At 37.2% G+C, this 13,796-nt stretch overlaps 1 protein-coding gene across 3 annotated transcripts in view; it reads right to left on the bottom strand.

The window, feature by feature from the left end:
• Positions 1 to 13,796, bottom strand: part of RSPH3 (radial spoke head 3) — a 40,106-nt gene that overhangs the window by 18,201 nt on the left and 8,109 nt on the right. For all 3 annotated transcript variants that reach the window (XM_053222028.1, XM_027056528.2, XM_015080849.3), the window contains exons 3-5: positions 3,266 to 3,407; positions 1,348 to 1,493; positions 122 to 325 (exon numbers count right to left, since the gene is read on the bottom strand). In XM_053222028.1, coding sequence (XP_053078003.1) covers positions 122 to 325; positions 1,348 to 1,493; positions 3,266 to 3,407 — 492 coding nt within the window. The remainder of the gene's footprint in view (positions 1 to 121; positions 326 to 1,347; positions 1,494 to 3,265; positions 3,408 to 13,796) is intronic.

Raw genomic sequence — 13,796 nt, 5'->3', positions numbered from 1 at the left:
ACAAACTCTTTTCTAACATATTTGCAAAGATCTCTAGCTCTGTGACATACTATGTGTGATTCAGAACATGATCTGTTAAACATCCAAAGACTGTCTAAGAAAGAAAACTAGAGTTCTATACTTTTTCCTCTCTGTGTCGTTTCTCTTGCTCTGCAAGTCGCTGGACTTCAGCAAGTTCGACGTTGCGTAACTCTTCATACGCATACTGACTGGCCCGCAGGTTAGCCAACTCTTCTTCTTCCATTACTTCCAAAAGAGACTGCTCAATGGTCTTTCCCACCAGAACTTCTAACATTGGTTTAACTTCAAGATCAAAGTCAAAGAGCTTAAACACACAAAACAAAGCAAATTTAAAATCTGAGTCATGAACCAAATGCTGAAAGAAACAACATCCAGAAAAGTAGTCATGACAGGATATTGTTTATTGAGGATCTTGTGTGTGCTATAGATGCTGTGATGGTGCTTTACTTAATGGTTTCCAACACTCAACACAGCCCCACAGGGCACACACAATAAGCATTTCATTTACAGGCAAAAATCATTTTGAGTCCAAATTATATAAAGACCTACAGAGCCATCAAAATGAACCCTGATACTCAATAATTTTAAGAGCAGACTCTGAAACCTGAAAGAAATATCCTTGTATTTCTCAGTTTTTGCCCTTTTGACTCAATTTTTACTGGTTTGTTTTCACTAACACTTTGAAGAACTAAGGAACAAGAATAAAGGGCATTTTGGTGGTTCTTCTCCAGGGTTTAGAGGCAGCTATACCCTTGGATGTAGTTTGTGAAGACTTACTTTATTTCTCAATTTCAATGGAAGTTCTTTCAAGTTCCTTCAAGTCTTAAATCTCACCCAAGTCATTATGCACATAAGCATGGCTTCTCTTCTTCCATTTCATAAACTGGCTTATTTATGTATTCTACATTGATATGAAGATGAAATTATTTTAGTTTTTTTCTAACATAGGGAGATTATCTTAATGAAAATTATATAATTTATAAGCAGCTAACAGTGGACCTCTTATACCAGTATCTTATACCAGAGAGGCTATTTTTCTTTATGTGGTACAAATTTACCTTGTATTCAGACATTAATCAAGTATGCGAACACACAAAAATCAAAGTGCAGTCATTCTAAAAATATTTCTAATGATTTTTATTTCTGATCTGCAAAGAGGAGAAATCAGAATATGCTATTTCAGGATAAAACTATTATAAGTACAGTTGGAAAGAAATCCAATAAGTAGAATCTTTCTGATTATGAAGTGGTTTGTAAGCTTTTAACTAAACCTAACTTAACCTGTTTATAAAGAAGATAGAGGGAAGTCCAGATAAAGTACTGTACCTCTCCTTCTAGTATTTGGGTGGCCACATCTTTGCCAGTTTTGGCAGGAATAAAGAGTGGTGTTGGTGGTCTGTCCAAAAATGCATCTGTTTGGCATTCCACATCAACTTCTATTATACGGTCAGCAATTTCTTCAAGGTACATTTCTAAGAGAATACCATACGCATTGAGTTTGAAATTCTGGTCTCTTTTAGGCATATATGTGTATTGAAACTTTAGCTCCTTCAAAACAGAATTAAATGGATCAGAAAAGAAGTGCTCAAATGTGGGACTAAATTCACATACTGTACTAAGCATTTTTATGTATTTGGAAGACCCAAGGGCTAGTCAGGCTAGGACATTTATTGAATGTTGAGAAAGCACTGAGCTTTGTACTTGAAAACAGAACTAAAGGAGAACATGAGGCCTAGATGTTTGTAAGATGCAAAGTATAATTGGGGATGAAAAGTTAATAATCCACCTATAAAACTGAGTTCTAAGATAGTAAATGTGTAAAGATTTGAAAATTCCTGGATATTTAAATAATTATGCACCATGTCACTATGTTACCTGATGTTCCCTCTAGGCTATAGATTATAAGCAGGCTTATGAAAACACATTTCACCTTAGGAATAATTTATGTGAGGCAAGGTCAGCGTGGTTATCATGCAAAGAACATGAGAACTGGAGTCAGATGTTGAACATAGGACCTAGTCAAGTTACATCTTCTTAGAGCCTTAGTTTCTTTATCTGTAAAAGGGATCATAATTACCATCACAAGGAGTCCTTCTAATAATAAAGAAAGGAGATACACCTAGAGGACTGGAATAGTTTCTGAGATGTAGGAAAACTCAACACAAAGTAGTTGCTCCTGTATCATTTAATATTCTGCTGGTATAAAGAAACACTAAAATTTAGCTCTTACAGATTTACAACTATATTGCCTAATTACAGACATATCCTCATTCTAGACTTGGCCCCAGGGTAGGGGGAAAAGGCATGAAATAGTTCTCTTCCATTTGCCCTAACTACCCAGAAATAACTGATGAAGCCACTCATCATCTTGACAAGGTGCAAGGTGAATCCTTTTTTTTTTTTTTTAATGTTTTTACTTATTTTTGAGACAGAGAGAGACAGAGCATGAACAGGTGAGGGGCAGACAGAGGAGACACAGAATCCAAAGCAGGCTCCAGGCTCTGAGCTGTCAGCACACAGCCCAACGTGGGGCTCGAACTCAGACCACGAGATCATGACCTGAGCCAAAGTCAGACACTCAACCAACTGAGCAACCCAGGCACCCCAAGGTGAATCCTTAATAGTTACATCAGTCCAAGGAAAACACCAAGTATTGTCTGATTACCAAGATTCTGACAACAACACAGCTGGGACCTCTAGGTCCAGGTAAGCCTCCCTAGCTCAGAACCGGCAGACAAGCAAGAAAGCCTGGCACTGGCCCAGCAGAGCTTGTGTGGCCCGGGGGAATATGCGCAGTGAGAGGAGATTAAAAGCAGAGAACAGAAAAGGCAGGGGTGAGAGAGCTGGAGGACTCAGATCTGGATGAGTTCACTCCTTTTAAAAGACAGACAAAGTGCCAAGATGGAACTACCCTGCTCTCTTCTCCTGTAGGTCCCAGCTGTGATTCATGTCGGGCTATAAAAAGAAAAAGGGAGAAATAATCACAGTTCGGGAAACGAGTATGTGAAAAGGGCTAAGACAGAATTAATTTGGTCATCAAATTCTTTTCTAACCCCATCTCATACCCGATGTAATAACACAGTCTATGAATCTGTTTAATGAATGGACTCCTACTACCATGTGATCGGAGCAGTACTGCATAGCATAACAGATATGTAAATAATGGAAAAGCCAAATAAAAATGAACGGACTTAGAAAACTGGGCAAACCAAGGAGGCATGATGCCAATGGCATGGTCACATACCTGTCTGCACATCCACGTGCTTTCTGCCTTCCACGGGCTCGGGTGTTCGTGGTCTGAACTGTTCTTGAGCTCGTTTTTTGGCAAGAGCCCTCCTCTTAGCCTGTTGCTGTCTCTGAATTTCTATAGGATCAGGCTGCCCAGGCTGAGTGACAGAAAAGGCTTCTAAAAGTTAGAAAATCTTTCTCAAAGCACACAGAACTGCCATTGCAGAAGTGATTCCTGGATAGCATGAAAATATCTGTCATATAATGCTTTCTGATTTAATGATTACAATTCTATTTGAACTTTGTCAGGTAATTATAGTTATCTGATGAAGCACGTAAGTAAGCATACTTCAAAGTATGACTGTTAACTGGAATAAACAGTGACAGAATCCTATCTACTAAGTTGTTTTTCCTCATTCAAGTTTTTTTACCACAAATTTCTTGGATGCTTAGTAACCTAGTATACTATATAACTCCTCAGTAATTAAGGAACTGAAAAGCACCAGGATTTTTTAAAAATCTGAATTTCATTTAGACAAAATTTCCTTAAAAAATATATTAGCTCACAAAGAAAACATCTTAACCCAAACAAAGCCTGTCCAAGGGCACAAAACAACAGGTGACTAAGGCATTAAAAATATAATTATTCACAGTATTCTGCAGTATTTAGAGGTCCTTGATTTCATATCTATATCTCATTTTGTGGTCATTAATTTTTTTTTAATGTTTATATATTTTTAAGAGAGGAACAGAGAGACAGAAAGCATGAGTGGGGTAGGGACAGAGAGAGAGGGAGACACAGAATCCAAAACAGGCTCTGGGCTCTGAGCTGTCAGCACAGAGCCCGACGTGGGGCTCGAATTCACGAATTGAGAGATCATGACCTGAACCGAAATCGGACACTTAACTCACTGAGCCACCCAGGTGCCCCTGTGGTCATTTCTTATAGCTAACCTGTCTTATTTCAAGGTAAATATATAGAGAGGGGAAATATGAAAGTACTTTGCATGAAAAAAAATTAATATTTAAAATTAGAATTGCAAAACATTTTAATTGAAATAACAATGTAATAACATTAAAAATTTTAAAAGGAAAATATCCCATAATCCCATTTCCCTAATACCCTGGCTATTGTCATTTAAATGCACACAGTTTTTTGCAGTTGTAATAATCATACATTTTATATGGCTTTTCCTAACTTAACACTATCATAAACTCCCTCCATATGAGCGTTAAATAGTAGAAAGAAGAGCACTGGGCTCTGAAGCTCAGATGCCAAGTCTTCAGTTTATTAATTACTAGGATTAGTAAAGCTCAGACTAACAACCTAAGTTTTCAGATATCCTGTTTTCTCTGTACAACAGCAATACCAATAACATATATCTAAAGTTTTTGTTTGCAAGGAACAAATCAGATAATGTAACAAGCCTAACATAATGCCTGACATAGGAAAGCTCCTCTATGTAGTTAACATTTCCTTTTATTATAAAATAATTTACCCATATTTCTTTAAAAAAGGAAGAAAAAAGAATCACTTATACTTCCATTTTTCTCATATAATTACTAATATCATAGTATTATTATTGGGATCATCTAGTGAAAACTTTTTTCCTGTGTTCATTCTACATTATTCCAAATATCATGCTTGACTTATTTCCATTTTCTTACTGGAACAGAACTATTAATGTCAGCTTTGGAAAGATTTGGGATAACATAAATGCAAGTAAGTTCATTGTAGAAATACATTAATACATTGCCCTACTTAACTGTTTCATAATCTAGTCAAAATATTTTTTAAAAAAGAAGTTTTTAAAAAGTTTTCTTTTGAAATCATTTATCAAAGATTGCAAAAATAGTAGAGTCCTTTGTCCCCTTCACTCAGCTTCCTGCAATATATAATTTATATAACTTCAGCACAATATCAAAATCAGAAAATTAACCCTGGTAAAATATAAACAGATCTTATTCAGTTTTCACAAATTTCACAAGCATTGATTTGTGTTTATGTCTGTGTGTATAGTTCTATGCGGTTTTATCCCAAATACAGATTTATGTTAGCTATCACCCAATCAACAGAGGGATCTGTTTTATCAACACAAAGGAGCTCTCTTGGGTATTCCCTTAGAGTTCTTAAGTCCTATATTCATTCCTATCCCCTGGCAACCACTAATCTGTTCTCCATCTTCATAGTTTTGTCTTTTCGAGAATGTTACATGTAAGGAATCATATAGTATGTAACCTTATGAGATTGGCTTTTTTCACTAGGCCAAATGTCCTTGAGATCCATTCAGGTTGTTACATATATCAATAGTTCCTTTCTTTTTTGTTACCGAGTAGTACTTAATTGCATAGAAGTGCCAGGTTTCTTTAGCCATTTACCTATTGAAAGACACTCAGTATGTGTTTTTGGTTTTTGGCTATTATGTATAAAGCTGCTATGAATGTTTGTTAATGTACAGGTTAAAAAAAGTTTATTTATTTTGAGTGAGAGACAGAGAGAGAGAACCAGCAGGGAAGGGGCAGAGAGAGGGGGGAACAGAGGATCTAAAGCAGGCTCTGTGCTAACAACGGAGAGCCTGATGTGGGGCTCAACCCCATGAACCATGGGATCATGACCTGGGCTGAAGTCAGATGCTTAACCGACTGAGCCACCCAGGTGCCCCTTACAGGTTTCTATGTAAATATAAGTTCCCATTTCTTTGGGATAATGTCTAAGGGAAATTGTGGATTCAAACAGTAAGACTTGTTAGTTCTTATAAGTAGCTACTAAACAATTATCTAGAGGGAACGTACCATTTGACATTTCCATCAACAATGCATGAGAGTTCCAATCGCTTCACATCCTCACTCTTGTTACTATCACTATTTAAACGTTTCAGCTTTTCAACAGTTTTTTCCCTCACATTTTATTTTTGAGAGAGAGACAGAGACAGAGAGAGACAGAACCCAAGTGGGGGAGAGGCAGAGGGAGAGGGAGACACAGAATCCAAAGCAGGCTCCAGGCTCTGAGCTGTCAGCACAGAGCCCGATGTGGGGCTCGAACTCACAAACCGTGAGATCACGACCTGAGCCAAAGCTGGATGCTCAACCAACTGAGCCACTCAGGCACCCCTGGATGATTTTTTTTTAAATCTGAGTTTTGAGAATTCTTTAATATTCCAAATTTAAGATCTTTGCTGGATATGTGGTTTGCAAATATTTTCTTCCAGTTTGTACTTTGTGTTTTTATCCTCTTATAAGGGTTTTCCATATCACAAAAGTTTTCAATTTTTTAAAAAGTTTATTTATGTATTTATTTTTGAGAGAGAGAGAGGGAGAGCACAAGCTGGGGAGGGGCAGAGAGAAAGAGAGGGAGACACAGAATCCGAACGTGAAGCAGGATCCAGGCTCTGAGATGTCAGCACAGAGCCCGATGCAGGGTTGGAACTCACAAACTGTGAGATCATGACCTGAGCCGAAGTCAGATGCTTAACTGACTGTACCACCAGGATGCCCCACAAATTTTTTATTTCAATTAAGTCCAATTTACCATGCTTTCTTCTCTGGATTGTATTTTGGGTATTATATCTAAGAACTCTCTGCTTAGCCCGAGATTCTGAAGTGCTTCTCCTAAAAGTTTATAGTTTTACATTTTACATTTAAATTCATGATCCATCTGAATTAATTTTTTTGTATGGTGTATTCTTTAGGTTGTGGTTCATGTAATTTTTTTGTCTACAGATGTCCAATCGCTCTGCACTATTTGTTAAAAAGGCTATTTTTCCACTATTGAACTTCTTTATCCCTTTGTCAAAAATTAGTCAAGTGTATTTGTGCTGGTATATTTGAGTTTTCTATTCTGTTTCATTGTTCCATATAGCTATTCCTCCACTGCCCTGTGTTAATACGATTACTAATGTCATACATGATAAGTCTTAATGTTGGGTAGAGTGATTCCTACCACTTTATACTTCTTTTTCAAATTTTAAAATAAGCTTGTCTAGCCCTACATATATCTTGCTGAGATTGATAGAAATTGTGATATAGATCAATTTGAGGAGAATTAACATCTTTGCTGTGGTGAATCTTCCAGTCCAGGCATATCTCTCCATTTCTTTAGATGGTCTTGATTTCTTTCATCCACACTTTGTAACTCTTATCTTGTAGATCCTGTACATGTTGTGTTAGATTTATACCTAGGTATTCCAAGTGTTTTGAAGTGATTGTAAATGGTATTGTGTTTACAATTTTATTTTCTGTGTGTTCCTTTCTAGATTTATTATATCTCTATATACAAAAATATGACTGATTTTTGTATGTTGACCTTGTATCTGTGATGTTACTCAGCCCACTTATTAGTTCTAGGGCTTTTTTTTATAGATTCATTGAGATTTTCTATGTATGTAATAATGTCATCTGCAATTAGGGACCGTTTTACTTCTTTCTTTCTGATCTGGGTCTCGTACTGGATAGAACTTCCAGTACTATGCTGAATAAGAGTAGTGAGGGTGGACATCGTTGCCTTTTTTCCCAGTCTAAAGGGGGAAAGCATTCATTCTTTCATCATTAGGTATGATAGGTAAGCTGTAGATATTTTGTGGATGCTCTTCATAAAGTTGAAAAAATTTCCCTCAATTCTTAAATTTTTTTTTTCAACGTTTTTATTTATTTTTGGGACAGAGAGAGACAGAGCATGAACGGGGGAGGGGCAGAGAGAGAGGGAGACACAGAATCGGAAACAGGCTCCAGGCTCCGAGCCATCAGCCCAGAGCCCGACGTGGGGCTCGAACTCACGGACCGCGAGATCGTGACCTGGCTGAAGTCGGACGCTTAACCGACTGCGCCACCCAGGCGCCCCAAAATTTCCCTCAATTCCTAATTTGCTGTGTTTATCATCAATGAACATCGAATTCTGTTAAATGCTTGTTCTGCATCGATAAATATGATCATGGGATTTTTTTCTTCTTTAACCTGTATGATATGGTGGATTACATTGATGTACAAATGTTGGAATACCCTTGCATTTCTGGAATAAATCCTGCTTAGTCATGGCATTTGATCTTTTTATATATTGCTGGATTATATTTGCTAATATTTTATTGAGAATTCTTGCATCTACATTCATGATAGCTATTGGTTTATAGTTTTGTTTTTAGTGTCTTTGTCTGCTTTGGGTATCAGAGTAATGCTGATTACCCGAAGTGTTCCTTCCTCTTTTATTTTCTGGAAGAGACTGTGTAAAATTGTGTAAATTATGTAAAATCAATGAGGATTTTTTTGGTAGAATGAGGAATGTTTGGTAGAATTTTCCAGTGAAACCATATGGGCCTGATATTTCTTTTTTGAAAGCCTTTAAATTAGAAATGTAATCTCTTTTATAGTTATAAGGCAACTCAGAATATCTATTCCATTTTAGGTGAATTCTGATAGTTTATAGTTTGGAGAATTTGTCCATTTCATTTATTTTGCTGAATTTATATGTACGGATTTGTTTGTAGTATTCCAATTTTATCCTTTTGCTCTTTTAAGAGATGCAGTGTGTGTGTGTGTGTGTGTGTGTGTGTGTGGTCTATTTTCTATCTGTTGTTCCAACTGGGTAATTTCCATCAATTTGACTTTGAACTCACTGATTGTTCCCTATGTCAGCTCTGATGAGTCTGTCCTACGAGTTTTTTTTTTATGTTAAGAATTACTTTATTAAGTACATAAAATGAAACAATTTTAAGTCTACAATTAAAATAACTATGTATACATCAGTAAAACTACCACTCAGATACTGATCATTTTACATATGAATGCCATGTTATTTACCACACAAAGCTTAAATATTACATACTACAGTTTTATACTTTATTATAACTTAAATTCTGATAAAAACGTTGCTCCTACTTCAATTTTTATGACTTACGGTTTTCATTATCTTTAAATTCCTTTATCCTTTGTTTTGTACAAATGTGAACATTCAGGTTCAGAGACTGATTTTTGACCCAATTTGAATCTTTTTAACAGAGGTATTTAGCCTGATTATGAGTGTGATAATTCACCTCTGTCAATCTATTTTATGTTAATGTTAATGTTTCCTTGCTGTTTTTCGCATTTCCTCTCCAATCTGTAAAACTGGTATACTATAATCTACCTGTAACCTTATCTCAGTGTCAAATTTACTTATAATGAACTACTATATGAAGCAGGAACTACTGATTTTCCCTGGACAAGATGTACATAAAACAAGGTTTTCATCTACCACCTCCCCAACCAGGGATTTAGAAATTTTCTTTTTACACAGTATTCACATTATAAACTTGTTACTTTTTCCCCCCTCTATAATAAAAATAGAGGACATAAAACTGTACTGATTTCCCATTTTGTCAGATTAACACTTGGAATGCCTTTACTCTATGTGTCCTGTCCACACTGACAAAGCCCTTTTATTTTACTTATGTTTAGCTGAAGAGCACGCATATCTTTATCTACATTACATACTAAAAATAACAGCACTTACTTGCTTTCTAAATTAAACATTTACCACACTTTTTCAGTTTACAATGAGAGAAACTGAAATTTTAGATTGAACTTACAAATCTATTTTTGCACTTAGTCTTATAACCCTATAGCTAACAATTTAATCTTAATGATGTTTAACTAGCTTTAATGCTTACCCACTTTTTTTTTTACCCTATTTTTTTTTTCATACAATTGTCTCACTACAATTGAATTGTTTTAACTTACGGTGTTTATGGGTTGCAGCAACATCATTTAACACATTTTTCAAGGACAGCATTTGGGTGATATACTTTAACTCCTGAATATCTGTGAATGTCTTCCAGTTGCCCTCGTATAGAAATGATAACTTAGCAGGATACAGAATTCTTGGCCCAAAATTATTTTTCCCTTAAATCTCTGTAGACATTGCTTTATTGTCTTTTTGGCATTTAGAGCTGCAAAAGAAATATCAGGTCAGTCTGACTTTTACCCCTTTATAAGTAACCTGCTTTCTCTGAATACTTGTAGAATTTTTTCTTTATCTTCCAGTTTAACGTCACTAGGGTATGTCCAAAGTGTTGCTTTCTTTTCGTTAAGTTCTACTGGTAGCCTATGAGCTTTTCTATTTACCGATCTAGTTAGTCCCTCAAATCTGGAAAATTTTCTTCTATTGGTTCCTGAATTATTGTTTCTGCTTCATTTGCTTTGCCATCTATTTCAGGTATTCTTATTATGCGTGGATTGCAACTCTTGGAGAGATTCTGTAGATGTCTCTTCTATCTTTTCCCTTTTTTTCTGCATGCTGAGTTTCTCTTGTTTTTCATTTATTTCTGTAATTCGTTTTTGTGACTGACCGGGTTTGCACGTTTCCGTTCTTTTTCAATTCTCTTATACTTTTCCAAGTGCTCTGACAGTAGCCTCTTTATCTTCGAGCATAGGTCTGTAAGCTCCTGTACCATATGATGGTCCATCTTTAAAACCTCTTCAGTTTCCACTTCTACATTCGTTTCAAGAGGCGGCATTTTCTCAATTGTAAGCAGTTTCTGCTGAACTCAGGTATTATGACGTTTTGAACAGCGCTTCTTAGTAATCTGACCAAAAGTGACGATTAGAGAATGCCATCTGTCTGAAAACCAAACGAAAGATAACTGTCCTATGAGTTTTTAACTTTGGTTATTGCATAATTCAGTTCTATATTTTCCATTTGGTTCATTTGTAGATCTTCTATTTCTTTGCTAATATTTTCTGTTTTTCATTTGTTTTAAGAATGGTCATAATTATTCACTTTTGACTGAGGCACTTTTTATGATCATTGCTTTATTTATTTTTAAAATTTTATTTTTTATTTTTTAAAATTTACATCTAAATTAGTTGGCATATAGTGCAACAATGATTTCAGGAGATTCCTTAATGCCCCTTACCCATTTAGCCCATCCCCCCTCCCACAACCCCTCCAGTAACCCTCAGTTTGTTCTCCATATTTATGAGTCTCTTCTGTTTTGTCCCCCTCCCTGTTTTTATATTACTTTTGCTTCCCTTCCCTTATGTTCATCTGTTTTGTCTCTTAAAGTCCTCATATGAGTGAAGTCATATGATTTTTGTCTTTCTCTGACTAATTTCACTTAGCATAATACCCTCCAGTTCCATCCACATAGTTGCAAATCGCAAGACTTCATTCTTTTTGATTGCCGAGTGATACTCCATTGGATATATATCTATACCACATCTTCTTTATCCATTCACCCATCAATGGACATTTGGGCTCTTTCCATACTTTGGTTATTGTTGATAGTGCTGCTATAAGCATGGGGGTGCATGTGCCCCTTCGAAACAGCACACCTGTATCCCTTGGATAAATGCCCCGTAGGGCAATTGCTGGGTTGTAGGGTAGTTCTATTTTCAGTTTTTTGAGGAGCCTCCATACTGTTTTCCAGAGTGGCTGCACCAGCTTGCATTCCCACCAATAATGCAAAAGAGAGCCTCTTTCTCCACATCCTCGCCAACCTCTGTTGTCGCCTGAGTTGCTAATGTTAGCCATTCTGACAGGTGTGAGGTGGTATCTCATTGTGGTTTTGATTTGTATTTCCCTGATGATCAGTGATGCTGAGCATTTTTTCATGTGTCAGTTGGCCATCTGGATGTCTTCTTTGGAGAAGTGTCTATTCATGTCTTTTGCCCATTTCTTCACTGGATTATTTGTTTTTTGGGTGTTGAGTTTGAGAAGTTCTCTATAGATTTTGGATCCTAACTCTTTATCTGATATGCCATTTGCAAATATCTTCTCCCATTCTGTCGGTTGCCTTTTAGTTTTGCTGATCGTTTCCTTCGCTGTGCAGAAGCTTTTTATTTTGATGAGGTCCCAGTAGTTCATTTTTGCTTTTGTTTCCCTTGCCTCCAGAGACGTGTTGAGTAAGAAGTTGCTGCGGCCAAGATCAAAGAGGTTTTTGACTGCTTTCTCCTCAAGGATTTTGATGGCTTCCTGTCTTACATTGAGGTCTTTCATCCATTTGAGTTTATTTTTGTGTATGGTGTAAGAAAGTGGTCCAGGCTCATTCTTCTGCATGTCGCTGTCCAGTTTTCCCAGCACCACTTGCTGAAGAGACTGTCTGTATTCCATTGGATATTCTTTTCCTGCTTTGTCAAAGATTAGTTGGCCATACGTTCATGGGTCCATTTCTGGGTTCTCTGTTCTGTTCCATTGATCTGAGTGTCTGTTTGTGCCAGTACCATACTGTTTTGATGGTTACAGCTTTATAGTATAGCTTGAAGTCTGGGATTGTGATGCCTCCTGCTTTGGTTTTCTTTTTCAAGATTGCTTTGGCTATTTGGGGTCTTTTCTGGTTCCATACAAATTTTAGGATTATTTATTTTAGCTCTGTGAAGAATGCTGGTGTCATTTTGATAGGGATTGCATTGAATATGTAGATTGCTTTGGGTAGTATCGACATTTAACAATATTCTTCCTATCCAGGAGCATGGACTCTTTTTCCATTTTTTTGTGTCTTCTTCAATTTCTTTCACAAGCTTTCTATAGTTTTCAGCATATAGATTTTTCACCTCTTTGGTTAGATTTATTCCTAGGTATTTTATGGTTTTTTTGCGCAACTGTAAATGGGATCAATTCCTTGATTTCTCTTTCTGTTGCTTCATTGTTGGTGTATAGGAATGCAACCGATTTCTGTGCGTTGATTTTATATCCTGCAACTTTGCTGAATTCATTTATGATCATTGCTTTAAAATGTTCATCAGGTAATTTCTACATCTGAGTCATCTTGGTGTTGTCATTTCTTGATTGATTTTTCTCCTTCAAGTTGTGACTTCCCTGGTTCTTGGTAGGATGAGCGATTTTTTTAATTGTATCCTGGTAATTTTGGGTATTATGACATGACACTCTGGATCTTATTTAATCTGTGTAGCAGGAAGTCATGCTTTTTTGTTTTAGCAGCAGGCATGGGTGGAGATGGAAGTTCAGCATCCTGCTAGGCCCCATGTGAAAGCAGAGGGTCAACTAGGTGCCTGGTAGGGGTGGTATTTCAGCTTCTTGCTGTTATCAACTGACACCAGTGCTGGGGTGCAGAGGAGTGGAGCTCTGACCAGCCCTGCCTTATCGCACCTGTTTCGCTTTGTTGCTGACAGGTAGGGTTGAAAACTCAGCTCCTTCATGGCTCTGCTGCTGTTACCCCAGCAAATGTAGGGCACCAACTTGTACCATTTCTTACCATCTCCCTGCCCCTGGGTAGGAGTGGAAGTTCAGCTTCCTGCTCCACCCATGTTGACACCACCTCAGTGACGGAATCAGAGCACCGATGAGTGTGGTGGTGTTGTTGCCATGCGGGGCTGGTAGATTAGTTGCCTGGCTCAGTCTCGCTGACTCCACTGGGAGGGCCAGGACAGTTTTTCTGTTGGGGTTTGGCTAGAGGAGGGGTAGTAAAAAGGTTTCTGCTCTGCTCGGTTACCCTTCCCCTAGTCTTCTGGATAGATAGAAGGAGCAGGCCTGCGCCTGTTGGTGGTTCCAGGTTGCAGGCTTTTCCTGCGCTCTGAATGGGATATGCAGGCAGCAAAAAGAAGACTTAGGGAACTCACCA

Source organism: Acinonyx jubatus, chromosome B2 (assembly GCF_027475565.1).
Source record: "Acinonyx jubatus isolate Ajub_Pintada_27869175 chromosome B2, VMU_Ajub_asm_v1.0, whole genome shotgun sequence".
Lineage (NCBI taxonomy): Eukaryota > Metazoa > Chordata > Mammalia > Carnivora > Felidae > Acinonyx > Acinonyx jubatus.
The sequence above is the reverse complement of the archived record's forward strand: the minus strand, read 5'-3'. Positions and strand labels throughout refer to the sequence as shown.